At 40.5% G+C, this 26,458-nt stretch overlaps 1 protein-coding gene across 10 annotated transcripts in view; it reads left to right on the top strand.

Moving 5' to 3' along the window:
* Positions 1-26,458, top strand: part of GRIA2 (glutamate ionotropic receptor AMPA type subunit 2) — a 140,138-nt gene that overhangs the window by 65,541 nt on the left and 48,139 nt on the right. For all 10 annotated transcript variants that reach the window (XR_331991.5, XR_012904186.2, XR_012904187.2 and 7 more), the window contains 3 exons: positions 3,918-4,114; positions 8,936-8,989; positions 12,442-12,603. Coding sequence is in view for 7 of the 10 variants with exons in the window: in XM_075930123.2 (XP_075786238.1) it covers positions 3,918-4,114; positions 8,936-8,989; positions 12,442-12,603 (413 nt within the window). In the remaining 3 variants the exon portion in view is untranslated. The remainder of the gene's footprint in view (positions 1-3,917; positions 4,115-8,935; positions 8,990-12,441; positions 12,604-26,458) is intronic.

Here is a 26,458-nt window from a genome sequence, read left to right as displayed (position 1 = left end):
GGCGCTGCGGGACCAACCCAGCAGCGTCCCAGCTGCTCTACCCCAGGCGTCGTGGGCAGAAAAGCCTGGTCTGCTGGGGGGTAGGGGGCACTAGCTGCACCCCCCCCCCAGCAGACCAGGGAGATGTGGAGCAAAGCCACGGAGGATGCCCGCAGCGGGACAGCCGCGGCGCACCTGGGCTGTCCCGCTGCGGGCGTCCTCCGCGGCTTTGCTCCGCGTCTCCCTGGTCTGACCAGCAGACCAAGGAGACGGGGAGCAGCTTTTCTCACCCCGGAGAATGCGGGCGGTGGGACCGCGGCTCATCTGGGCGTCCTGCCGCTCCCGTTCTCCGGGGCGAGAAAAGCCCCGTTCGTAACTGCGGATCTGACATAAGTCGGATCCGCGTAACTCGGGGACTGCCTGCATATAGTTCAGCGTGTTATCTTTATCTTATACTGTGGAAAGAGAGAGACATATTCCCATGAGACAAAACTTTAATAAAATGGAATCAGGAGAGATAATAGCAATTACAATTCAATTACTTATTCTAAAACAGTGAGTTTATTACTACAGCTCCAGTATCTTGTTAGAGACTAGTCTTCTGAAGTGCTGTGCTTTTTCATATCTCATTCCATTCACCCTCCTGTCTCAAATCATTATTTAGTCCAGTGCTTGTTCTCATATGGATTAATCATAACTTGTGTTTTAGTCTTTTCTACCTTCTATTCTCCTTTGAGTTTGCCTGGGTTGTAGAGAAAACAGAAAGAATATTCTAGCACTTTATCTCCAGCCAAATTACTAATTTTTTAAAAAAAAGCCAATCTGACATTCTATGCAATTGCTTCCATTTAGCTCTCCCATTCAAAAGATCCCTGAACTAACTGTCTGTGCTCTCTACAAGCATTTGAGGATCAGGACTATTTCCCCCCAAGTTCTGAATTTAGTAACTGAAAATTTAATGTATTAGAATAAGCCTTGTGCATTCTCCCTATGCATTTTGGCCACCACACTGGCTATGCAATGTCAACATACACTTGTCCAGTTGTAGGTATAATATGAGATATAAGATATTAAAGTTTCTATGTAACTATCTCCTTGCTCCAAAAATTAAACACATTGAGGAAAAATGTCAGTTGGTACTTTTAGTTAATAGGATTTCACAGAATGAACACTGAATGAGTCCCATCAAAAGTGATAACTTTCAATATGTATAAGAATCGGGAATCTAAGGTATCAAACACCCCTTAAGGCTGAAGATCCAGAAATCTGGAGATTTTAAATGAATCAACATCCTAATTTTGCATTTAGACAAACATGGAATGACAAATGAATTGTTATCCATTTGAATTCAAAATTCACCACCTTTTTTATCTCCCCTTTCTTTCTCTCCAGTTCAGTCATAAATGCTCTCAGAATTGTCCTTACAAGTAGAGGAAGCTGTAAGAATCACTTGTATTATGAGAGAAGACTAGATACCTATCTATGTAAACAGCTAATAGAAAAGGTCTCAGTTTATGTAGTTATTGGGTTTTGCAGGAGAAATAAAAAATTTTGTGTACTACGAATGGTTTGCTCTGTGCAGCTTATTACATCAGTTCATAAAAAGCTGAAAGCCCCTGGGGGGCAGCTATTGATGATGAGGGAGCTCTTGTTGCACCTATCCATCTTTCGTATAGGAATTAAGGCCTGTGCAAAATGAACCCAAGTTGAGTCAAACTAATTAAAAATACATATATATATATATAATCTGTCCAGTGTGACATAAATCAATGCTACACAGTGTGGGAGGGAAGTTTAAATGTCTCCTGTGGTTTCTGACCTCCTCAGTAGAAGGATTGGGATAGGAACCCAAGAATTCTAGCGAAATACCATCCAGGAAAATTCTGCTTTCCCCTCCACTGCCTTAACATTCCTTCTGCTTTTTCAGCTATGGTTGCCTTTCCTACAATGTTGTTTCCTACAACGTTCGTTTTGGACCATGTGCGTTGCTCTGGGGAGATCCAGTTTCTTTCCTTTCACTGTTTAACAACTCCCACTTGGAAAATCATGTTGCACCCCTGGTACTGCTGCTTTAATTTGCTGAGCTGCAGCAAACCATTCCCTACACCAGGGCCTGCTGTCCCTACTACCCCTGAATGTATAGGCACCTTGCTGTGGTTTCTTTCTTCCCCACTTTATGTTTCTTTAAGGAGGCAGCCTGTTGCATGAAGCCCTTTATTGAGCCTGCACATGAAAATGAAAGGTCTAAGTTGCCACTGAGACATATCCACAGAGAGGGTATTAAAAAGCGAGAGGCTCCCAAGGAAGATTCCATTTAATAAGGGAGATTTAGCAAGTTTGCAATGAAATGTAAAGCATAGAAACCTTCATGAGCAAAGATGCATGGGGATATATTGTAATTAGCAATATATATTCAAAATCTACCCAACTAAAATTCTTTCCAGCTCATAGAAAGCATATAGTTTAAAGACATGTGGGAGGACTATGAGCTAGAACAATTATTCTGGTTTTGCTGTCCTGCTCTGATTTGTTCTACTGTCTATTTGATTTTTCAGATATCTATATTCTTTTTTAAAAAGCCAACATTCTTAAAAAATAAATGATTTCCCACACATAACATAAAGATACACAGTTGTTTTCAGGATATGCTTATTGTAAAGGTGACCAATCTTGGATATCATTAACGTTTTCAAAGTGTCAAGAATGATTAAAAGCCTATTGATCTTAGTTTATTGGGCCATTTGTAAATTATAATTCAAATTTAATTCTCATTGTTTTTCCTGTTCAGCTGTGTGTGTAACTGCTGTTATTGCAGAGGACAGTAACATATGAAACTTTCTTTACATATGACAGAAATTTGTCACAAAGAGAATGCATAGCTCAGTTTACTTACACAAGTCAGAAATGACTACTCAGAGTTTATGGTAGATAAACTATACAACCAGAGTGATGTCAGTGTAAAGCATCTACTGAACTGCGGTAAATATTATATGGCATCCTAGAAATGCTCCTTTGGGGATTCTCTGCATAAAATATATAGCTGATATTGCTCACTCCTGTGTTGCTGGCAATTATAGAAACAGTGTTTATTTCAAAGTAAGCATTTATTCCTGATACTGAATTGCATCTTTCTTTATTCTGTTCTCCTTTACTTTGTTAAAGGGAAATGTAGACGACTAAAATTTTTACTGAACTTATCATTACCTATTGAAATTGTACCGAGAATCATTTCTCGGTCAAGATTCTGTGCCCTTCCAAAAAAATCAAATAACATCAGATATCTATAAAGATTGTTTGTGGGGATGTTAGTACTGAACCTCTATAAGGTTAGAAAGAAAATAATTTGATCAGCTTTTCTATAACTAGATTTCTTACTTTAGTCAACAAAAACAAGGGCTCAGGAAGCACCACTAAATTAATTGGGAGTTTTGCCATTGACCTTAGTGGCACTGGGATCAGGATCAGGCTTTAAATGCATTGCCACTCAAGCACAGGAATGTAAACAGTTCAATAGCATTTAGTAACAAACAAGAGGTTCCTTTGCTGTAATTGGATCGTTTTTCTCGTAAAAGACCTCTTTTGAAAAGTAGAGTATCTCCCAAATGTGTTGAAAGCTTTTCTTGTCTGGTGATACAATCTCTTTCTGAAACAAAGCTGAAGCAAAAACAAAAGGTAGTTATTTATCCTGTCCAGTCCTGTATTCCGTGCAGTGTCCTACATGGAAGTTGTGTGTGCACAAGACCTGCAGGATCAGAGCTTAGTGCAATTCCTTTTCAGAAGGATTCTGTCACAGCTATCTTTTCTGTTTTGCAGCCATACAAATTATTGTGTAGTCTTTAAAATAAATGAACTACAATTTGCATGTTATGAGCTTTTATTGTTCTTTCAGTTTTATCTTTAATCTCCCTCCTCCCTCCTTTCCCCCGAAACCTTACCAGGATTATCAACACTGCAAGCCGTTCTGGATTCTGCTGCTGAAAAGAAATGGCAAGTAACTGCTATCAACGTGGGAAATATTAACAATGACCGAAAAGATGAAACATATCGTTCGCTATTTCAAGATCTGGAGGTGAAAAAGGAAAGACGAGTAATACTGGACTGTGAACGGGATAAAGTGAATGACATTGTTGATCAGGTTTGTGATTCTCAATTTTTCAACAGTGGAAATGGAAGATATGGACATAGGAAAGTCAGTGGACGTGATTTTAGCAAAGCTTTTGATATTCTCTCACAATATTCTTGCCAGCAAGTTAAGGGAGTATGGATTGGATAAATGGACTGTAAGATGGATAGAAAGCTGGCTAGACTGACAGGCCCAATGGGTAGTGATCAATGGCTCGATGTCTGGTTGGCAGTCGGTTTCTAGCAGAGTGCCCCAAGGATCGGTTCTAGGGCCAGTTTTGTTCAACATCTTTATTAGTTATCTGGATGAGGGAATGGATTGCACCCTCAGCAAGTTTGCAGAAGACACTAAGCTACGGGGAAAGGCAGATACATTGGAGGGTAGGGATAGGGTCCAGAGTGACCCAGACAAATTGGAGGATTGGGCCAAAAAAAATCTGATGAGATTCAACAAGGACAAGTGCAGAGGTCCTACACTTGGGACAGAAGAATCCCAAGCATTGTTAGAGGCTAGGGACCAACTGGCTAAATAATTGTTCAGCAGAAAAGGACCTGGGTATTACAATGGATGAGAAGCTGGATATGAGTCAACAGTGTGCCCTTGCAGCCAAAAAGGCTAATGGCATATTAGGTTGCATTAAATGGACCATTTCCATCAGATCTAGAGAAGTGATTATCCCCCTTTATTCGGCACAATTCTGGAGTATTGTGGCAAGTTCTGGCCCTCTCTCCCCCCCTCCCCCCCCCCGTTATAGAAAGGATGTGAATGCATTGGAGAGGGTCCAATGGAGGGCAATCAAAATGATTAGGGGGCTGGAACACATGACCTACGAGGAGCAGCTGAAGGATTTGGGCTTATTTAGTCTGCAGAAGAGAAGAGTGAGGGGGGATTTGATAGCAGCCTTCAACTTCTTGAAGGGAGGTTCCAAAGAGGATCAAGAGAGGCTGTTCTCAGTAGTGACGGATGGTAGAACAAGGAGCAATGGTCTTAAGTTACAGTGAGGGAGGTCTAGGTTAGATATTAGGAAAAACTATTTCACTAGGAGGGTGATGAAGCACTGGAATGGGTTATCTAGGGAGGCGGTGGAATCTCCATCCTTAAAGGTTTTTAAGTCCCGGCTCAACAATGTCCTGGCTGGGATGATTGAGTTGGGGTTGGTCCTGCTTTGGGCAGGAGGCTGGACTTGATGACTTCCTGAAGTCTGTTCCAGCTCTAGGATTCTATGATTCTATATGTGGGCTGTGTAAGCACAAATAGTGAGTGCTTCTGTAGTGCTGCTTCATCAGCAGTTTTAATTTGTGTATGATTCTAATTTGATGCTCATTTACTTTCCCCTTTGAATTTTTTCTATTTTGTTCTATTTGTTTTTACACTGTGCTTATCATTGTGGTATCTGAGAGCTTTTCAGTAGTGCATTAGGCAATATGATTACATACCTGTCACGTGTTTATTCTCTCATCCTCTTCCATGAGGGAGAAGTCTGTGTAGTGGAGTGTCTTGTTCTGGTGGGTACTTTTTTATATCTATAGTGAAGTGTTTGTTAGAAAGGCAAGGTCAAAGATCTGCATCTTGCTATTGGAGAAGGAAGTGGTGAGGGCGATGATGATTTATTCGTCATCAACCATTCATCATGGTTTTTGAATGAAGGGCACTGTCCATTATAATCACAGCTCTATTCACAGGGCAGACATTGGGGTGGGTTCAACGGATTCCTGGTGTAGAAGTTGAGTCTAGCAACTTCTGGAGAATTACAAAATTTTTCAAATGATTTTCAAAGAAAAATTATCTAAATTGGCGGGGACTCTGAAATTTGTTAGACTTCCATACACTGAAGGACTTACTGTGCATTCTGGTGAAATTTAACACTTATATTACTACATAAGTATCCTCACTTTAGAAAGACAGAAAGAGTGATAGAAAATTAAGTGAGTTGACTAGTGCTAGAGAAGAAGTTGAAAGTTCTTGCTGTCAGTGCTACGTATGACCTGCTGGAGTAGGCCCTGTTTATTACCAGAGGTCACACTGACAACATAGCTGTGGAGATGGCTGATTGCCTGATGGAGTTTAGGCAGCACTAGTACAATCTGGACTGCTTCACCCCATACAATGTCAGATGGTCTGTGTTCCCACCAAAAACCTATGCCTGTCCCAGTTAATTATGGCAGGTTTGCAATTGAACTTTCTTATTTTAAAAATGTTATTCTGCCTCCTTCAAAAGCTTCAGAGGGGTAGCTGAGTTAGTCTGTAACAGGAAAAACTTTAAAAATGACAAATAGTCTAGTAGCACCTTAAAGGCTAACAAAACATGTAGATGGTATCACGAGCTTTGAAGTGTGTTGCGCCCACGAAAGCTCATGATACCATCTACATGTTATATTAGTCTTTAAGGTGCTACTAGACTATTTGTTGTATTTTAAGTTTCTCCTTCCTGTTACTTTGGGAAAGACCTACACAACAGAATGAACCGATTGACAAATTACAGCAGACTTGCGATAATCCGGCACCTTTGGGACCCAGGGATGCCAAATTATCAGATATGCCTGAGTATCAGGAGATACTCTGGCAGGGGGGCTATGATGGATCGGGGGAGGGTTCAGGCAGGGAACGGCATGGCGTGGGGAGAACCAGGTGCTGGTGAGGGGCAGTGCTGCGGGACCAACTTGGCAGCATCTCAGCTGCTCTTCCCCAAGTCTGCCGCTGGTCAGTTTCAGCAGCGGTGGACTTGGGGAAGCTGTGGGGCAGAGCAGCTGGGGTGCTGCCAAGTGTCGAGCAGGGGGTGAGGGACGGTGCTGTGGGACCAACCCGGCAGCACCCCAGCTGTTCTGCTCCGCACCGCTTCCCCAGGTCCGCAGCTGGTCAGTTTCAGCAGTGGCAGCAGCAGACTTGAGGAAGCGGTGCGGAGCAGCTCCAATTGTCTGGCTGGCTAGAGCACTTCCAGGTTCCAGGTGGTGCCGGACTATTAGGAGTGCCGGACCACTGCGTGCCAGAGAGTTAGAGTTTTATTGTATGTCATTGGAGAATCAGTGAGTCTGTCAAATATCCTGTCAAATTGTCTTCTACTTTGTTTACCGAGATTTTTGTTTTCCAAACTTCTGCAGTGGGGTTTACAAAGTAGGTAGAAAAATATTCAGTCAGAATTCTGTTTAAGTTGACAGTGTCACTTTCAGAACCTTATTCTACAAACACTTCCTGCCAAGAGTAGTGCATATTTCTGTTGTACTAATTTGAATACCAAGTATAGATCTTGATTCAGAAAAGTTCCTGAGCATATACATAATTTGAAGCCCACACATAGTCCTATTGAAGTCAATAATGCAGACTGATGAGTCTGCTCATTTAATAGCACTATACTCAGGAAGTGTTTGAAGAATCAAGATTTTAAGTAATATGTGTGGTATGGCAGCTAAAATACAGAAGAGATCATTTAAAAATATAAATGCCACAGATATATTAATAAATGCAGTTTTTATTACAAAATGTATGTATGTATTTATCCGTAGCTTCACTGAAAAAAAATTAATATATTTAAAATTACCTCAAAATCAAGCAACCAAAATACTATCAATGTAAATCCATTGTGTGAGCAATATTTTTGATATTTGTTGCCATTTGATAGCAGATTGATTGCTCTGGGCGTGTCCAATTTTTTGCCTGAGTAGTATTTGGGATCTATAGTATCTGTCATTTACAATTTTGTGTGATCATTTTTCGGAATTGTAGTTACTCAGTTCTTCACAGAAACCAATTAATAATAGGAACACTAGTTACAAGTTGACTGGTACATTAATTTTCACCTCCTAAGAGCATTCTGTGAGCAAATATAAATACAGTGATAATGAGCACTAACTATTTTATTTGTAATATATCAGCTAAGATGTAAACATAAATAAATAAATAACTACAATCTTATGTGAAGCGAGTGAAGCTAAAGTTTCTAAAACAAAAGCCTGACTTTATAGCAAATAGATGCAGTTTTGATTGGTAGTCATGTAGATCAACTACCTAAATCTTGCAGGTAGGCATGGCCATTTGTGCCTCCCTTCCCATTCCTTTGAGAGTCAATAAACAGGGAGTGGGCAGTATGGCAAGGACAGGCAAAGCCTGGGCTCCATTTCCCTTTGCCGTCTCCATTTAGTGGTCAGGACAGCTGAGCCAGCACTGAGGGTGTTTCAGTTTTCTGCTGATACTGGCCAATAGTAAATCTGATCTTCCAGGAACAACTAGGAGTCCTGCAGCACCTTAGAGACTAACAGATTTATGAGGGAATAAGCTTTCATGGGAAAAATCCATTTCATAGAGCATAAACTTTCGTGGGTAAAACTCATTTCATTAGATGTGGGTTTTATCTTTGAAAGCTTATGCCCTAATAAAACTATTAGTCTCTAAGGTGCTGCAACACTCCTCATTGTTTTTGCAGACACAGACTAACACAACTACCCTTCTGAGACTGATCTTCTAGAGTAAGCTGGAAGAGATTGTGCTACAGATGTCTCTGAGACACAGTGCTTGCCTGAACTACAATTGGAGTGTTCCTAAAGGTACAGTCTAGTTTTAGGAATTAGTACCTCTCTCTTAAAATCTTGGGGACAAATCTTCAGCTGGTGTAAACTGGCATAGCTCTGTTGATTTCAGTGAATTTATGCTGATTTGCACCAGCTGAGAATCTGGCCCATTATCTTTTTGGGTAAAATAAAGGCACATATCTTGAACAAGCCCAGTAAAAATACTAATTAGTGAACAGAAACAATTTTGGAGTATTTATTCATTTTTAATGAAAACCCATGTACAGCAGACCCATTATCAATTAAAATGAGTTTTCTTTTTCTTTTACAGGTTATTACGATTGGTAAACATGTGAAAGGATATCATTACATCATTGCAAATCTGGTAAGTGAGATCATAATTATCAAAAGTTTCAGGGGGGTAGCCATGTTAGTCTGTAACTGAAGAAGTGGGCTGTGCCCATGAAAGCTCAAGATACCATCTGTGTTTTTGGTTAGTCTTTAAGGTGCTGTGGGACTATTTATTGTTTTTTCCTTATTATCATGAGCCTGTTTCTCTCATGTTTTCTCGTGTTTTCGTTATTATCATGTGCCCGTATTGCCAGCTCATGTGATTTTTGTTTTGAGTGTGAACAGTATTATTTTTTTATGAGCTTGTAGTAGGTTGTTTTCTTTTTTTGTTGTTAGAGAGATGTTAAATGTTTTCTTCCTTGCTAAACGTTTGCTATTTTATTTCGGGATATTTGGGGCTGGTGCTTTCAGGAATTCAATCCTCACACGTTCCCCTCAGGAGCTGAGGGTGCTCAGCCCCTATTGGAAGGTATTCAGCCTTTTCAGGATCAGTCTTTTAAACTATACGCACAAGAGCAGACCAAGTATATGCGGGACTTAAGAGCCTGGCGGCTTTTAATACATTTAAAAAGCAGAGGTGAAGCATCTGGAACTGGGCACGAGCCAGAAATCAGGTGATTCCCAGCTTGCGCCTGGTTCCCAGCTACACTCCTGCCTTCCCTACCACCTCACCCCCCCTCGGAGATGGTGCTGGGGGGAACTGGCTTTTAAGCCAGCCCTCCTCCCCCAGCACCACTTGCTGCTTCCCCCACTTACTGCCGCTATCAGACAGCGGCAGCAAGGGGTGGGAAGCGACTAATTGAGTCATTTCTTGACTCCTCGAAAGCATATGGTTATTGAGTAGTTGAAAAGTTGCTTACATTCCTAGTTCTCACTGAAGTTAATGGAATGTGACAGGACAGCCATAGCTGGTCTTTCCTACCTGGGATGTTATATGTGTGGTTAACATGAAAACACAAAAAGAAAAGTAAGTCTAATGCACAAATGTAATATTGCACCAGGAAGTAGCTCTCCTGTGTGGATTGTTCCCAACTGAGGATGATAGAGAGGTTGATATTGGGAATTTCAGATCTTTACTTAATATCCTAAACAGAATATAAGGTAAGTACATCTTATTAGCCATCAGCAGACCCACAGATAATTTGAAATGGGAAATCCATGGAAAGCAATCATTCTCAACTTTGAGGCATGATATGTAGTTAATACAATGAATACAATAAAATGATATGTAGTTAATACAATTAATTATGCATTGCCTGTTTATATCAAAACACACCTACGGTTATGATCAAATTCAGAAAGATTGCATGATTCCTATGGAAATGCTCATATCAGGAAGCAACGTGGCATTCACTGTGAGCACAGCAGCTAATGCACATTACCATAGCAATTGTGACAGCTTATGGGTCATGGTTGTTGGTGTTGCTGATTCTTTGTCTAATCATTTTGAAAACATTTTGGGTGCACTTTAAGTTATTTGTCTCAGATCAAGGTTTCAATCAAAATTATTTATCATAATTACCTATGTTGGTTTAGCAGTTACTGATTATTAAAGTAAAAACATCTTTATTTTAGTTGTACAGCTGAATGATAAATACACACCCATCATGGATTGGCAGTTCATTTGCTGAGACCAAATACTTAAGCCAAATCCTGTTTCCATTGACCCCAGTAGAAGCAGGTTTGAAACCTCAGTCCTTACATTTGTTAAATGCCTATTGAAATCAAAGTATGTTTTTGATTCAGTAAAAAAAATAACTGAAGGATTTGGCTGTTGGTGTGTGGTGACCATACAGTAACTATTAAATCTGCATTCACACAGATTAAAAATATAGAGTCCCAGGAACAAAACTGAGGAACACTCCCCTCTCCCCTTTCCTATGGCATGTCTATAGTCTGGGGAGAAAATCTTACCAAAACTGTTATATCTAGAACACGATTTAAAAAATAAAAAATTGTGCAACTCAGTAAATAAAACTTCAAACTTGCAAGAAATAAAAATACTTTGGAATAGAGATGTTAAGTAGCAGTTAATTAATTAATTGAGTAGTTGATGGAATTTCCATTGACTACTCGAATAATCAATTAGGGAGGCTTGCTACCCCCCTGCGGCTCTGCCGTTTGAATGTAGTAGAAGCCAGGCATGCAGGCAGCCTGGCTGTTACTACATTTAAAATGCAGAGTTGCAGCGGGGTTGGGTCCTGGGGGTGGCGCGAGCCAGGACTGAACAGTCCCAGCTTGCACTGGTTCTGGACCTCTGCGGCACTACCTCTCCTCAACCCTCCACACTGTGGTGATGGTAATGGGGAGAACTGGCTTTTAAGCCAGCTCCCCTCTGCATTGGCTCCTGCTTCCCCTCCCCCATTGTTGCCTCTGATACAGAGGCAATGAAGAGGAGGGGAAGCGAGTAGTTGAGTAATGATAAGCTAAGCTTATTGGGTAGTCAACTACTCGAGTAGTCACTTACATCCCTATTATGAAAGTATGGAAATTCATGGCTTAGGTACCCAAGCTATCCTAACTCTTCCCTATAACAATTCCCAGAGAAAATTAGAGACTCCAACTACAGACTCAGGCTGCCATCATCTCCTGTCTTAATTACTGTAACCTCCTCTCAGCTCTTTTTGACATGCACTGTATTCTGCCCCTGCCCAGTCTGTTCAAGAGCAGCTGCTAAAATCACCTTGTATTTCTTGCCTGTAATTCTGACCACCTTTAAAATTCTTTAATTGGCTTCCTTTTGAAAGTCCTTAGCTTCAAGTCTGTTTTGCAGCTCTGCTCCTCCCTGCTGTCTACTCTAATCTTTTCTTCATGCAGTATAAAGAAAAAAGATGAGATGGAAAAATCACTCAGCAAGTTTATCAAAATTAACATAATTCCCTTCATTTAATGTGGACAAGTGACGTTTCACAGTAATTCATTTACTCTTTATACTGTGAACACTTGAAACAGGGAAATAGCTAGGCCCTCCAATTCATGTATTTGGTTTCCACAAATTTGTCTTGAAATGACTTGTGTCATTCTCTAGGGTGGAACAGCTTTCTTTCTGTGACAGAATAAGAATTCATATCAGCAAAAATAGATCATAGCAATCTTCTCTTCAGTGAGACAATGGCTGACTCAGTGTCACTGGATAAAAGTAGCTTCTGTAGTCATTTTTCATGACGGCAAGCTCTTACCTACATAAGTAGTCCCATTGAAACAATTGGGATTGCTCACCTGAGTAAATGTTCATCATTAAAAGGTCTGCTAAAAGCAGGTTTCAATTGGTAGAGGAGAGTGCCATTGGACACTCTGTGTAACAGTGTTGCCAGCCACTGCTGGCCCTCAGAGTTGGCCTCTGAACTCAGAATTTAAACTCCTATCCCTGACTAACGGGAATGATGGCTTACATTTCTGCAATTAAAATGGTATGATAATTCTTTACTTGTACCTATTGATCTGATAGACATGGTGAAATAACAGATCTGTGTTTTCTGTACCCAGGGGTTTACAGATGGAGATTTATCCAAAATCCAGTTTGGAGGAGCTAATGTCTCAGGATTTCAGATAGTGGACTATGATGATCCCCTGGTATCAAAGTTTGTACAGCGTTGGTCAACACTGGAGGAAAAAGAATATCCCGGAGCACACACCAGCACAATCAAGGTACATTTTTTTATTTATTTTAACTTAGAAGAGAAGGATGGGGTAAGCTTGGGGAGAAAGACAGAGATAGAGCAAGGCATTTGAAATCAGCCATGCCAACAACATTTTCTATTCCTCCGAGCTACTTTTAACAGTCTCTCCCATAGGGCTTGTTGAACAGAGATCCTGTACTGTCACAAATGTTCAAGACAATGTTAATTTTTTTGTACCAATGTATGGCTGTGCCTAGCAGCATGTTGGGGCAGTTGTTTATGATATAACCATATAGGTTTTGACATTTCTAGGATTTTTTTCTTATTTTAAAATCTCTTTCCTAAATCTTTTAGATGAAAACATACATGCACAATCTCAAACACATTCATGATACATATCCCTTGTGGTGGTATAGCACGGTCCTCTTCCTGCAACATCCTGAAAAATAAATGGCTCATAAAATGTGTTGAAAAGCATTGTATTTTGAAAGAGAGGGTTAAGTCCTACAAAATCTGTTTTAGAATTAAAATACACACAAGAAACTTTACGGTATTAGAACAGATTTGAGGTCTGATTTCAGTTCTGAGTGACTCATGGAATTAGTCATTTAATTTCTCCTCTGGAGAAAATCAGGATAATAATACTTTTACAGAGGTAGTGAAAGGATCAATCTATGTTAGTAAGGCAAATTGAAGATGAACAGTACTCAGTTAATAGTTAATAATTTTAGGATTTATTTACAGATTCAGCACAATTAAATAAGAAGCTGAAGGGAAAATACATTTTGTGACAAAAATGTGTTTACATGAGGGATGTTAAATTTCAATTAATTAACTAATCAAATAGTTGATGCAATTTGCCCTGGCTCTGTTGTTATACTTCAAAGGTGAAAGCACTGCAGGCACTGAGCCAACAAGGGACTCAAACAATCCCTTGCTGGCTCTGCACTCCCCACGGCATTGCAAAGTAACAGAGCCTCATAGAGACTGGGGTCAGCTGGGAACTCTGATTCTGAAGCTGATTCCACGTTCCACACTGTGCTGCCACTTTGAAATGCTGCCTGCAGACCAGGGCCAGCTGGGGATTCCCCCACTGACCCTGGGCTCCATGCAGCGCTGACACTTTGAAACACCGAGTGCAGCCTGGCTCTGTGCTCCATGTGGCATTTCAAAGCGGCAACACTGCTCGGAGCCCAGTATCTGGCCCCAGACTCCATGCGGTGTGGCTGCTTTGAAGCACCCCCTCCGCTTCTCCCACACACACTTGTTGTCTCTTTCTGATAGAGGCAGCAGGAGGAGGGGGAAGTGACTAGTCGACTAGTCGTTCAAATCCCTAGTTTACATAAATAGCATGTTAGCATTAATATGTCATATGAATGAACCGTAAGAAAAAGATAACAATTCTCATCTGATGTTAAAAATTCTCATCAGGACTGTGAATTTAAAAAAAAAACAAAAAGTCTGCAGCAACAATAATATAATATAAAGTAGAAATGAAAATAGCTGGTTAGTTTATTGGGACACATTTTTTTTTTCTGACTCAGTCAAGGAAATTATTTTATTTCCATTACCTTTGAGCATGTGATTGGTTAAAACAGTTAGGGGTGCAAGAATCGCTAATCCAATTTCCAGAACACAACAAGGTTAAGAGTGTATCCTGCCTCCATTCACATGTTTAATTTGCACTTGTGCACTGATTGAAGATATGATGGTAAATTATGAAGTATAACCTATATGTTGTTCTCTTCCAAGTTATTTTAAAACTGCTGCTTTCCGTAGGCCCCATTTTTCCCTCTTCCTCATGCTGAACTACCTTACTCCTCAAATAACCACATTTAAATTGATTATAGTCTGGAAATTATATTTTACAATGAAAGACTTTTTGCAATGGAAGACAAAAGAAGCTCAAGCTATTTTTCTCCAATGGAAGTAGGTGGAGATGTCATTTGATCAATGTGGTATATGAGGAAGTATTAGGTTTTTATATTGGTTAATATCAATAAAGGTCAATTTCACTAAGTGAGCACAAATGGATGAAAAAATGTTTCCGTCACTAATGATTGAAATTTGGAGGTAAACAAAGTAAGAAAAAAGATGCTTGAGACCTTATTAGAGTTTAATTATATTTATTTTGCATACGATATGTATTTTGCATTTATTGATATATAGGTCCCAATCAAATTCACGATCATGAAAATGTATCATGGGTTATGAAATCGGATCTCTGCCTCTGAAATCTGGTCATTTATTTATTTTTATCTATACTATACAGATTTCTTGTGAGACCCCAGAGTTTGTCAAATTGGAGGGTCCGATCCAAAAGGGAGTTGTAGAAGAGGGAGTCACAAGGTTATTTGAGAGGGATTGCAGTATTGCCACCCTTACTTCTCCACTACTGCCAGCATCTGCACTGCTTTCAGAGCAGGGATGTAAAGGGTTAAGCATTCCCTTTACCAGAGTAACTAGTTAACTGGGCGGGAGCTGCTCTGGAGCATTCTCCTCCCTCCCCCGTCCATGGTGTGACAGTGGGCTCGGCTGGATTAGAACAGCCCCCCTATCCGTGTCCCGCCACCTGCAGCAGCACAGAACTAAGGGTAGCAGTACTACATCTCCTCCCCAACAATAACCTTTGGAAGCTTTTGGAAGAATCCTGCCTGCTGGAGGCAATATCCTATGCACCCACTACTACATTCTGTTGGTATAGCATTTTACCCTGTCAGTTCACAGGAGAACAGAGATATGCCGTACACCATTCCCTGAACAAAGGGGATAGAGCAGAGCAGAATGCTTTCAATACCATGGGCTATGCCTATATGGCACAGTTTTGTCTCAAGGTGGTATGCATTAATAATATTTAATCACATTATTCAAGTGTAAGTCCAATGGTCATGTCCCACATTCTGTATCAAATGGCCATGAGACTAATAGGAGTTTTCTATTATAGATATGTAAATTAAAGGTGGTTACATTCCCCAAGGCTAGTCACGGCAGACGCCATCTGGTTGGTGGCTGTGGTGCTACTGCTGCCTTGTGCTCTTCTTATTAGCATGTAACTGGAATCATAAGGGGCCACTTTACACGATAAAACGGAATGTGGTGCAAAAAAGTGTATTTAAAGGGGAATGCACTACTTCATAAAAATAAAAATTCTTGAAGCCCAACTCAAAAATTACCCAGAACAATATCGCTAGTGCTATCGCTAGTGGATCCCTTTCTTTTTAATGCCATTTTTAAAACATAATATTTAAATAAATGGGGATTGCAGAGTCTTAGAGCATAAATGATATAGATTTGGGCAACCTGATTTTGTCCACTAGACCCTAATCAGGTAGGTCTGTTGTAAATGAGGTTAAATGTTGTTTTGCCTTATCATTTTTAACATATACTTTTGAATATACTGAAGCCCATGCTTTACTGGTTTGGGACTCAGCATCCTTCATTAATTAGTTGTAATTAAGGTTGTTCTCATTTTCCATTTACATTTCTAAAACAGCCTGTAGCCTGTGGATCTTCCCCTCTTTAGATCCCCACTGAACTGAAATCATGGTTATTGTCCTTATCACACAGCAAAAGTTACGTTTAATTTTGAAAATGTAAAACAAAACTTATAATAATAACAAGCACAAAGTACTATCAGATTCATTATTACCGTGTATTGCCTCCAGCTACACAGAACACAGAAATAAAGTCCATGCCCTGAAGAACTACATGCGCAAATCATGCATGCACATATAATAAATCATGGCCATATCATACATATAAAGATATCACTGATATCATCTGTGATCAAATCTGGGACCTGCTGCAGCAAAAGCCGAAGCACCTGGTAGGGATGTAAAATCCCATTTAATTGGTTAACCAGCTAAACAATATGTTTAACCAGTTAAAGGGGGTCTACATGCTGTGGTGCTGGGGCTGCACCTGCAAGGATACAGACAAGGCTTGCAATGGCAAGGCAGGCCAGGGTATACCCGCAAGCATGGCAGCTCCAGCATCCCATCTGAGCAACACCTGCCTGAAGGGCGCTTGGGCCTGCTGCAAACAGTGACTGCTCCAGCCTAACCTGAGTAATCTCTGTCCACAGTGAGCCCCCTGTGGGGCAGGAGCAGTCTCCTGCCCACAGCAGACGGGGAGCTGCTCCAGCCCCCAACAGTTAACTGGTAAGCCTCACCAATAAGCTTGTTAAGTCTGAGGCTTAACAGTTAACTGGTTAACCAGTTAAACCTTCACATCCCTAGTCCCTACAACTTGAATACCATTAGGTGTGTGATAGTAAGAGATTACGTGGTCACTGGAAATAGAAGCTATGATTATTCAGACAAGGCCCACCATAATTTAGCTCTCATTCTATAACAAACCCAGAAAGCAAGTACAGATTGTACCTCTCTAGTCCGGCACCTTTGCTGAACCAATGCTGAACCAGAAAATTTGCCAAACCATGGGAGGTAAATATTGTGTAGCAGCATTACCAACACTTTTACTGCTTTCTGGTCTCTTAGAAAACATTTAGGGCTAAATTAGAGCTAAATTACAGCACAGAACACTGAGAGCCAGGCCTGATTTGCCTATTGAAATGCTATTTGGACCTACAAATTTACATTTTCATGTTTGTTAAGTAGGTGGGAAAAAAGGCTGGCACAAAGAATTACAAATATAGTGCACTCAGGTTTTACATTAACAGTTTAAAAACTCCTTTGCATAAATGACCATTTACCCAAAATGCTTTATTGAAAAAGTTGAACTATTGACCAGTGCAAGCAAATGTGGATTATGTCAGGATCCATAGAGCCACAGATCTGGTGCTGTGATGCATTGATCCACAATTTTGAGATCCAAAGACTATACTTCTGTGGAAAGAAGCATTTGTAGGACAGTGGGCCAAAAACTTCATTATACCGCTGCAAAAGCAGCGAGGAGTCCTGTGGCACCTTGTAGACTAACTTCAGTTAGTCTATAAGGTGCCATAGGACTCCTCGCCGCTTTTGCAGATTCAGACTAACACGTGCCCCTGCCCGACAGCTTTTTTTGTTGTTAACTGGCAACTGGATCTTTTGGGAGTAGGCACACAGGAAAAGCAGTAGCAGAACTACTGTTGCCATTCCATGCCCACCCTTGTGAACTCTCTCTTCACATTTTTGTGGATAGAGGAAAGGCTGCATTAGGCAGCAGCCAGCCCAGACTGCATATGACTAATCTGAATATGTCAAGTCTCCTGCTCCTTACATTCCACACTCCTGAGAAAAGTCACCCATATGTTGGGCCAAACAATGCAGAAGCCTTCCACACGTCCAAAGCATAAAATTCTAAATGTGGGATAGCTCAAATAGAATAAGAGCTGCAGGGTATTCAGGAGGGACAGTGAAGCAGCAAGGAGCCACCGGGCTCAAAGAGGAGTAAGAGAGGGCTTAAAAGTTCTAAGATGGGGTTAAAAAGGAAGTCAGAGCCCATGTGGCAAAAGAGAAGGATGTTTACACTATGGGCACTGGACAGAAGAGACTGAAACAGCAGCAGAAGAAAGGGCTTCAGAATTCCTGAGACAAAGGAGACAAGGAAGGTCAGATGTTGCAGTTGAGTGATGAAGAGGAGGAAGGGCAGTGGGAATCCTTGTTTCTCATATTGGTATATGAGAGAATTGAAGAGGAAATCAATGCTGGATTTTTATATATTTTCAATGGATGTTTATTTCAGAGAATAGTTGTGCTGGTTTTTCACATATTAGTATGCTTTGAGGATGTACTGTGCATATTTTTTTTAAATGACACTGCTGTGGTATTAGTTTATGTCTTCATTTATACTGAGCCTATAAGATTCTGAACTCTTCCTTGAACACCTTCAGCTCCTATTGACTTTATTGTCATGCTGAAGGATTAGTACATTCCAACTCCAGACCCTTATTCCCAGTGGAGCACTTCTGCAGACTATAATAGAAAATGAGAACATTTCTGCAATATAAAAAAAAAGGATAAATAATCATATAGCAAGGCAATCATTCTCAGTTGTATCCTGTAGGTTAAAATTAGCATTCAGTAAAAGGAAATCTTTTGGTATGAAATCCTGTATGGTTTTAGAGTCATTTCTATATGAAGTTATTTAATTTCTGTAGAACCTTGTCCCTAGGATTTATTGCTATTAATCCGTATAGGAATTTCCCATAAATGTATGTTTTAAAATAGCACAGTTAAGGAGCTTAATGGAGTTCTAACTGCTTCTTTTCATTCATCTGTCACTGACCATTTTTGAAGAAAAGATATTGTTACTCTATTCTGCTATGAAAAATTCTGTTTTCTCCTACTTCCTATAAAATTCAGTTTTCCATGATTTTACAGTGAACAATTTTTAGATTTCTTCTAGCAAAATGATTTAGAAATTGTTTTTAGATCATCCCAGTAACTTCATCTTAGTTGACTAATAACGCAATAATAAATAAAATGATATTTTAATCATACTTAATGGCACTTTCATTACTAATTTTAATTTAAAAAGAATGTTGGGGATGTGGAATACATTTTCTGTAAGTCACAGAAACTTAATGGCTTTTAGATAACCATTTTATATTGGTTTAAGAAAGTGGGGTTTGTTTGTTTTTGTTTTGCTGGGGATGGAATAGAATATGGAGAAGAATAAATATTTATTTGCTTATTATATGAACACAGTGGTGAAACAATAGGCAAGAATATCTATTCCGTATGTTCTTCTGTCCACACAGGTGGTAAGGAGAAAAGGTTAAACAGATCACATTTGTTATACTAATTGTAATACAGGGTGCTTACAGGAGTTAAAAACTAGTATTTTGTTTCCCAGCTCATACAATTTTTTGCCTATAAAATAAAGAGAGATGATACAGCGGTCTTTTTACATTTTGAATTTTTGAAAGTGAGTTTGCTGAATAGTCACATTAAAAACAAATAAACAAATCTACAAGCAAAAACCCACCTCTAAATAGGTAGGAACAACTTAAAATTTACTGAGACGTGTTTTTGTTTTTTTTCTTTTTGAGTCTCCTTTTCAAAGCATTTTAAATGGTAGAAAAAGGAATGCTGAATAAAGAGTTGTATTAAAAACTATAACATCCCATGCATTGCGTTATTTGAATACTTGACACATGGTTCTTGTTCAGTAAGAAGTATAGCAAGAGGTAAAAATATAGTTGTTGTAATGACGTATCATCTAATAAATTTAAACAAAAGTTCATAGAGATGAGGCACTTTTTAAATAAAGTTCAGATACAATTTCTTTTTTTCATAATACTGGGTAGAAAAATACCTTGTAAACCTTTTTTTACAAGACTTGTTCAAGAATGAATCGACTTTGGACTGCCTATAAATGATTACTGTAGCAGCAGAAAAATAAATGTCTGTCTTGGCAGCATATAGAATTATACCGTAGTTACTGTCTGTTTTCTGAACAAACATCATTAAATCTTCTCACCAGATGATTAGACTGGATTCTTGAGAGCCATCCTGCATAAACAGGGAAAAGCAGTAAAGGTACCCAGAGTAGCAGGAGACAGCACATCACATTTTTGAATAATTTCATCCAGCTATCTGTGCAATCAGGCAAAGTTGATTCTCTTGAGAGGAAAATCAATGATTTAGGAATAGGAAAAAGACAAAAATCTGTCTAGATTGTGGGGAAAAGTGATTTGATAAGGTATTCATAGATTTTTTTTTAAAGCCAGACATTCTTACCATTATGATCCTCTAATCTGACATCCTGCATCAATCACTCAGGCAATAGATCCTCACCTATCAGTTTCTCCATTAAGTCTGTAACTGATGACAAGTGTCAAATTCTATTTTGTGCATGCTGGCTGAGTGTTCAAGACATAATCTGTTGGGTGGGAAGAGATCTGAAGTTTTGGTGGATCAACACCATATTTAATTTTAACATATTCTAGGATCATCACAAACTCATTTGTTTTCTTTTTGTCTTTTTTAAACATGTCCATTCTCATTTTCTCTTTCTCTGATGAATGCTGACCATCTTCCCACCTCGTACTTTTTGTGACACATTCAAAATATTAAAAGAAATACCTCTTTGTTTCTGCATATTACTCACTCTTTTGTGCCAGCTTTCACCCTCAACAATGTATAAGCATTTCAAAGCAGGTTACCTTTATTTGGTGGCACTCAGTTTTCTTGTGCTGCAGTATTCTGGATGCCCATGGCACTGTATAAATAAATAGTAACAGTATCATTATAGCTGCTTTTTGTGCTTCTGTAGCTCACAGTCAGCTTTAATTTGATTAGAAAAAGCACTTTTAATTATAATGAAAATCAGTCTGAACCTGAATTTCTCCCCCATAGAAACCAGAATTAATTAATTATCAGTAGGTCAGTTCAGATAAAATAAGAATTTACCTGAATCTCTGACCATGCCAAGAACTGAAACTGTTTAATATCTGAAAAAATCAGATAATATGTTATGATTTTTATTTATTTCTGCTTTCTGCTTCTGTTCAGGACTGGGATATTATGCCAGAAAAAAATTGCAGTCCTAGTATTGTATTTACTAACCAGCAAGAACTCCTCTAAATACTGAATGTGTTTTTTCACAAGAGCTCTGTCCCAATTTACAGACCAAAGAGGAATCTAGAAGCTGTCAGCTTGAGGTTTGCCCATCAAGAGTCAAGCTGCAGAGGTGATTCGCACCATGATTTCCCCAAATATTCCCATATTTTCCTTGCACAGAGCCCTTTTACACTTTGAATGGACAACTCTATTTCATATAAAGCACAGCTGTTGCCAAACACCTATGAATGAAATCACATTCATGTTAATCAGGGCTGTCAAGTGATTACAATTAATTGTGATTAATCATGTTATTTAAAAAATTAATCACATGATTAATCATATTGTTAAACAGTAATAGAAAACCGTTTATTTCAATGTTTTGGACATTTTCAAATATACCAATTTTAATTACAACACAGAATACAAAGTATACAGCATAATCTTTGTTTATTTTAATTACAAATATTTGCACTGTAAAAAACAAAAGAAATAGTATTTTTCTGTTTACCTAACAGAAGTACTACAGATTGAACCTCTCTACCCCAGCATTCTCTGATCTGGCAATAACCATGATCTCACATGATTTTACTTAGCCACATGTCCACTTATCCTGCAGTCCCATAAAGTTTGTTTACAGCCACCAGTCCTGGCTCTCAGTGTTCTGTGCTGTTATTTAGCTTTAATTTACCCCTAAATATCTTCTAAAAGCCCGGTAAGCAGTGGAAGTGTTGACAATACTGACCTCATGTAGTTTGGCAAATTCTCTGGTTCCACATCAGTCAGATTCTAAGGGTGCTGGACTAGAGAGGTTCACCCTGTAGCACAGTCTATGTATCATGGATGTTGAACTTAGGAATGTTGTATTATGTATAGAAATGACTAAATTCAAAAATAAAGCTTACAGTTCCATTCAGTTCTCCTTCTTATTCAGACAATGCTTAGTTCAGAGAAACAAGTTAGTTGACATTTGCAAGAGATAATACTCTCTGCTTCTTGTTTACTATGTCACCTTAAAATTAGGCCAGGCATTTGGATAGCACTGTTATAGCTAGCATTAAAAATAATTCAGTCAGATACATTAAAGATTCATATGTCCCTTCATGCTTCAGCCACCATTCATATACATCTCTGCTTGATAACAATCCAAAGTAATGTGGATTAATTTAGGCCCGTACACAAGTAAGTATGAGGGGGCTCTGTTAGGGTAGTGGTTCTCAAACTGTGGTCCCAACACTAAGGAGCCCACACTGATGCTCCATCCTTGCACCCTCTCCCCTGTGAGGTTGGAGTGCTACTGCTGGCTTCCCTCTGGGGGTGGAGGGGACCCACAAGCCTCCCCTCTGGATCTGCTTCATGGGGAAGAAACAGAGCCAGAAGTGGCTCGGCACTCTGCCACTCCCCTTCCCCGTGCCCCAGCTGGGGAAACAGCAGTGCACTGACATGCTGCCTGGAGGCTTTCCTTGCTGCTCCTATTGGCTGGAATCCAGCGAATGGGAGTAGCAGGAGGACGTGCCTGAGACACGGTGCCTGGTTAGAGGCATGGGGCACAAAAGCAAGTAAGTGCTTTCCCACCCCTTATGTCTAGACCCCACACCCTTACTGTGTGCTCCTGCACTCCTCTCCCCCCGCCAAGACCCCGCATCCTAGCTTGCTTCTGTACCCTCCTCCCAGCCAGACAGCCCACCCCAGACTACTCTTTCACCCTGACCCTTGGCCACATGCCCTATCCCCAGCCTGGTCCTGCACCCTTCCCCATGGCCAGACACCCTACCCCCAACCATATTTCCCTGTAAGATGCACGCTTGTGTGGCCACTCACACTCTCCACCTGTCCACCTCATTTGTAGAGCCCTGCAGCACCACTCATTTTCCTCCTCTTTCTTTTGGGCCTCTCTTAAATTATAAACAATTTTTAATATGCTTCTATGCCTTGCCTGTATGTGATTTTGGTCTTTTGTTGACAGAATCTTACTAGATTTTTATATTTAACTATGTGTGGTTTTGTTTGTGGGGCAATAGTCTGGAAAAAGTGGGAAAACAAAACATTAATTTACTATAAAAATAATCTTGTAACAAATAGCAGAGGGGTAGCATTGCTAGTCTGAATCTGTAAAAACAATGAGAAGTCCTGTGGCACATTATAGACTAAAAAAATTATTGAAGCATAAGCTTTCATGGACAAAGACCCACTTCCTCAGATGCATGTAGTGGAAATTCCAGAGGCAGATATAAATATACAGGGGTAAGAAAAGAGTTCCAATCAAGAGAAAGGTTAGCGATAATGAGGTGAATTCAGTCAGGGAGGATGAGGCCCTCTTCTAGCAGCTGATGTGGGTGTGAACACCAAGGAAGGATAAACTGCTTTTGTAGTTGGCTAGCCATTCACAGTCTTTGTTTAATCCAAATCCTAATGACACTGGAGGCATGTCTACACAGCAGGGCTAAATCCGAAATAAGCTATGCAACTGGAGGTACGTCAATTGTGTAGCTTAAGTAGAAATAACTTATTTTGGCCTTTGGCGCTGTCTACACAGCAGGAAGTCTGAAGTAGAGCACTCTTCCTCTGACTTCCCTTACTCCCCATAAAATGATGGTTACAAGAGTTGGAGTAAGAAGTCCTCCAGCTCGACTTTATATTGACAGTGTCAAAATAACTTTTTGTAGTGTAGATGCGGACTATGTTATTTCATAATAACATTAGTTATTCTGAAATAATACTGAAGTGTAGACATACCCTAGGAAAATAAGAGTCCTTGAGACTGAGCAAAAGTGTCAAGTGTTATGCTTGATTTCTTAAACTATCCTGTAAATCTTCTGAAAGAACACAATAACATTTAATAAAAAAGTATGTTAGGTGCTACTTAAGGCTAAAGACATTTTTGCTATCTTTATCTGTAATGTCATGAAAATGTACCTCAAGGACTTTAAAACATACAAATAGATAATAAATATATCTTCAGTTTCACACTCAGCTCAGTGCATGCTGGACAGACTTTTCAGACTTTATTCAAACCTGCATGAATACTCATACATTGCAGACAGTTAAATATCTTACTAAATCTTAATGCATTAAGTAGAACTACCATGTAAAGCAAATAGAAATGCAGGTTTCTCCTCTCAGGCTTGAAAGAGTAATATATTTTCACTCTCACTCTCAAGTGTTTGTGCCTGGTTTTTAGCTTAAGAAATCTGGAATGTTAGGGTTTTTAGGACAAGACTTGTTGGAGGTTTCAGATACAGGCTAAAAGCTCAAACTTTAACTGAAATGATGGGTGTTTTTAATATTTCCCAAACACGTCCTGGATATTAGACATTTGGAGTTAGATATATTTTTAACCTTACCACCCTCCCTCACCAAAATAGGTAAATACTAACTAAAACCAAATCTTTCACCACCTTCATCTGCTTACATGTGAATATCATGGAATTACAAATAAAACAAAAATAGTTCACCAGCTACCTACAGAATTTCAGAGTATTCAAGACCTAAATTCCAAATGCAAAAAAAAAAAAAATCCAAAGAAACAAAAAACAAGGCTTTCATTATGTATCCTCAACAGCATAAACATTCAAAATCCCAATTTATATCTTGCTTTGCAGCTGCCCATAAATTGCAATGCCACTAGTACTATGTAATGTGGGTACCTGTCCACTAGGTTATCAGCTGATACCACAGACCCCTTTCACATAAGCCTTGCAGGGATTCCCAAACTTTTTGACACAGGGACCAGTAAATCCAGTCACAAGTTTTTGGAGGACCAGTAACATTCATTTGCATATTTGCATATTCATTAAACAAATGATGAATATTCAAATAAGTCGTTTCTGGTCCTCCCAAAGCCCCCAGTGCCAGCGTTAGCAAAGCTTTTAATACAGTCACCCACAATATTCTTGCCAGCAAGTTAAGGGAATATGGATTGAATAAATGGACTGTAAGAGGGATAGAAAGCTGGCTAGATCAGGGTTTCCCAAACTTTTTACTTTAGTTGGAACCCATTTTTTTTAGTACTGTTTTTTGCAGCCCAAAAATATAAACACATATAAAAAAAGAATGAAAAATGAATAAATTTTCAGTTTTCACCCGGCTGCATCCTCCGCCCAGCCTGGGCCAGGGCTTGGGGGACCCGGCACTGCATGGGCACTCCAGGAGGCGGGAGCAGGAGCTGTCTAGGAGGAAGGGTGCAAGGAAGGGCAGGGTTGACAGGTGTCCGTTTTTTTTTACCAGACAGTCCGGTATTTGAGGGCTTTGTCTGAGAAACAAATTGAGAAATGACCAGACATATATAATGTCTGGTATTTTCTAATTAGGTAAGTTTTATTATAATTAGGTGTATCAGCCCTTAGCTGCAAACTGCCTGGATAGTAGATGTGCTCATGCTGCCTGAATGTGTCTACCTGCCAAGCAGTTCACAACTACTCAAGGGAGGGTAGGGTATGTAGGGAGGGGGGAGGCAAAATGGAACCTCCAGGCAGACTCACTCCTCTGCCAGGGTCTGTAGGGTCTGTATGTGCCCAGGTCAGTCCTGCTCCCCCCCCCCCCCTTTCTCCTCACGATCTCCCACTCAAGCCCTGCTGCTCCTGTTCAGCCCTGCTTCCGGTGGCCAGTTCCCCCCGCCTCCCACCAATCTCCCCTGTCAGCCCTGCTCCCCCAGTGACCCCTCCCCAACCAGCCCAGCTGCCCCCGGCCAGCCCTGCTTCCCGCAGCTGGTTCTCCCGTCCTCTTCCTCCTGTTCTGGCCAGGCCCCCCCTCCCCTGTCCAGCCCTGGTTCCTCCACCTGCCCTCCCCGATTTCTGTTGGATAGCCCCACTGCCTCCAACCCTGCTTCTGCCACCTGCCCGCCTGTGGCCCCCCATCTCCATGGGACAGCCCTGCTACCCCCAACCTTACTTCCATCCCCTGCCAGCCTCCCCATCTCCGCAGGACAGTCCTGCTGCCCCCAACCCTGCTTCCACTGCCCGCTTGTCCCCTCCACCCCCCATCTCTGCGGGACAGCCCCGTTGCCACCAACCCTGCTTCTGCCGCCCGCCCACCTGGATCTCCACAGGACAGCGCCGCTGCCTCCAACCCTGCTTCTGCCGCCCACCCACCTGTATCTCTACGGGACAGCCCTGCTACCCCTAATCCTGCTTCCACCGGCCACCAACCCGCCTGTCCTGATCTTCGCGGGACAGCCCTGCTGCCCCCACCCTTATTCCTAGCAGCCGGTTCTTCCTTCCCCCCGCTGCCACCTCCTCCCAGCCCTCCCCGCTCTGCTCCCCTACTGGCAGCCACGCTGAGGCCTGGTATTTTTTTCCCGCAGCCCAGTACCGGGCCGTGGCCCATAGTTTGGGAAACACTGACATAAGCTATTGAATAGCCATTATATATCAG

Source organism: Pelodiscus sinensis, chromosome 4 (assembly GCF_052426305.1).
Source record: "Pelodiscus sinensis isolate ZL-2025 chromosome 4, ASM5242630v1, whole genome shotgun sequence".
Classification (NCBI taxonomy): Eukaryota; Metazoa; Chordata; order Testudines; family Trionychidae; genus Pelodiscus; species Pelodiscus sinensis.
This window is presented reverse-complemented; position numbering and strand designations above follow the sequence as displayed.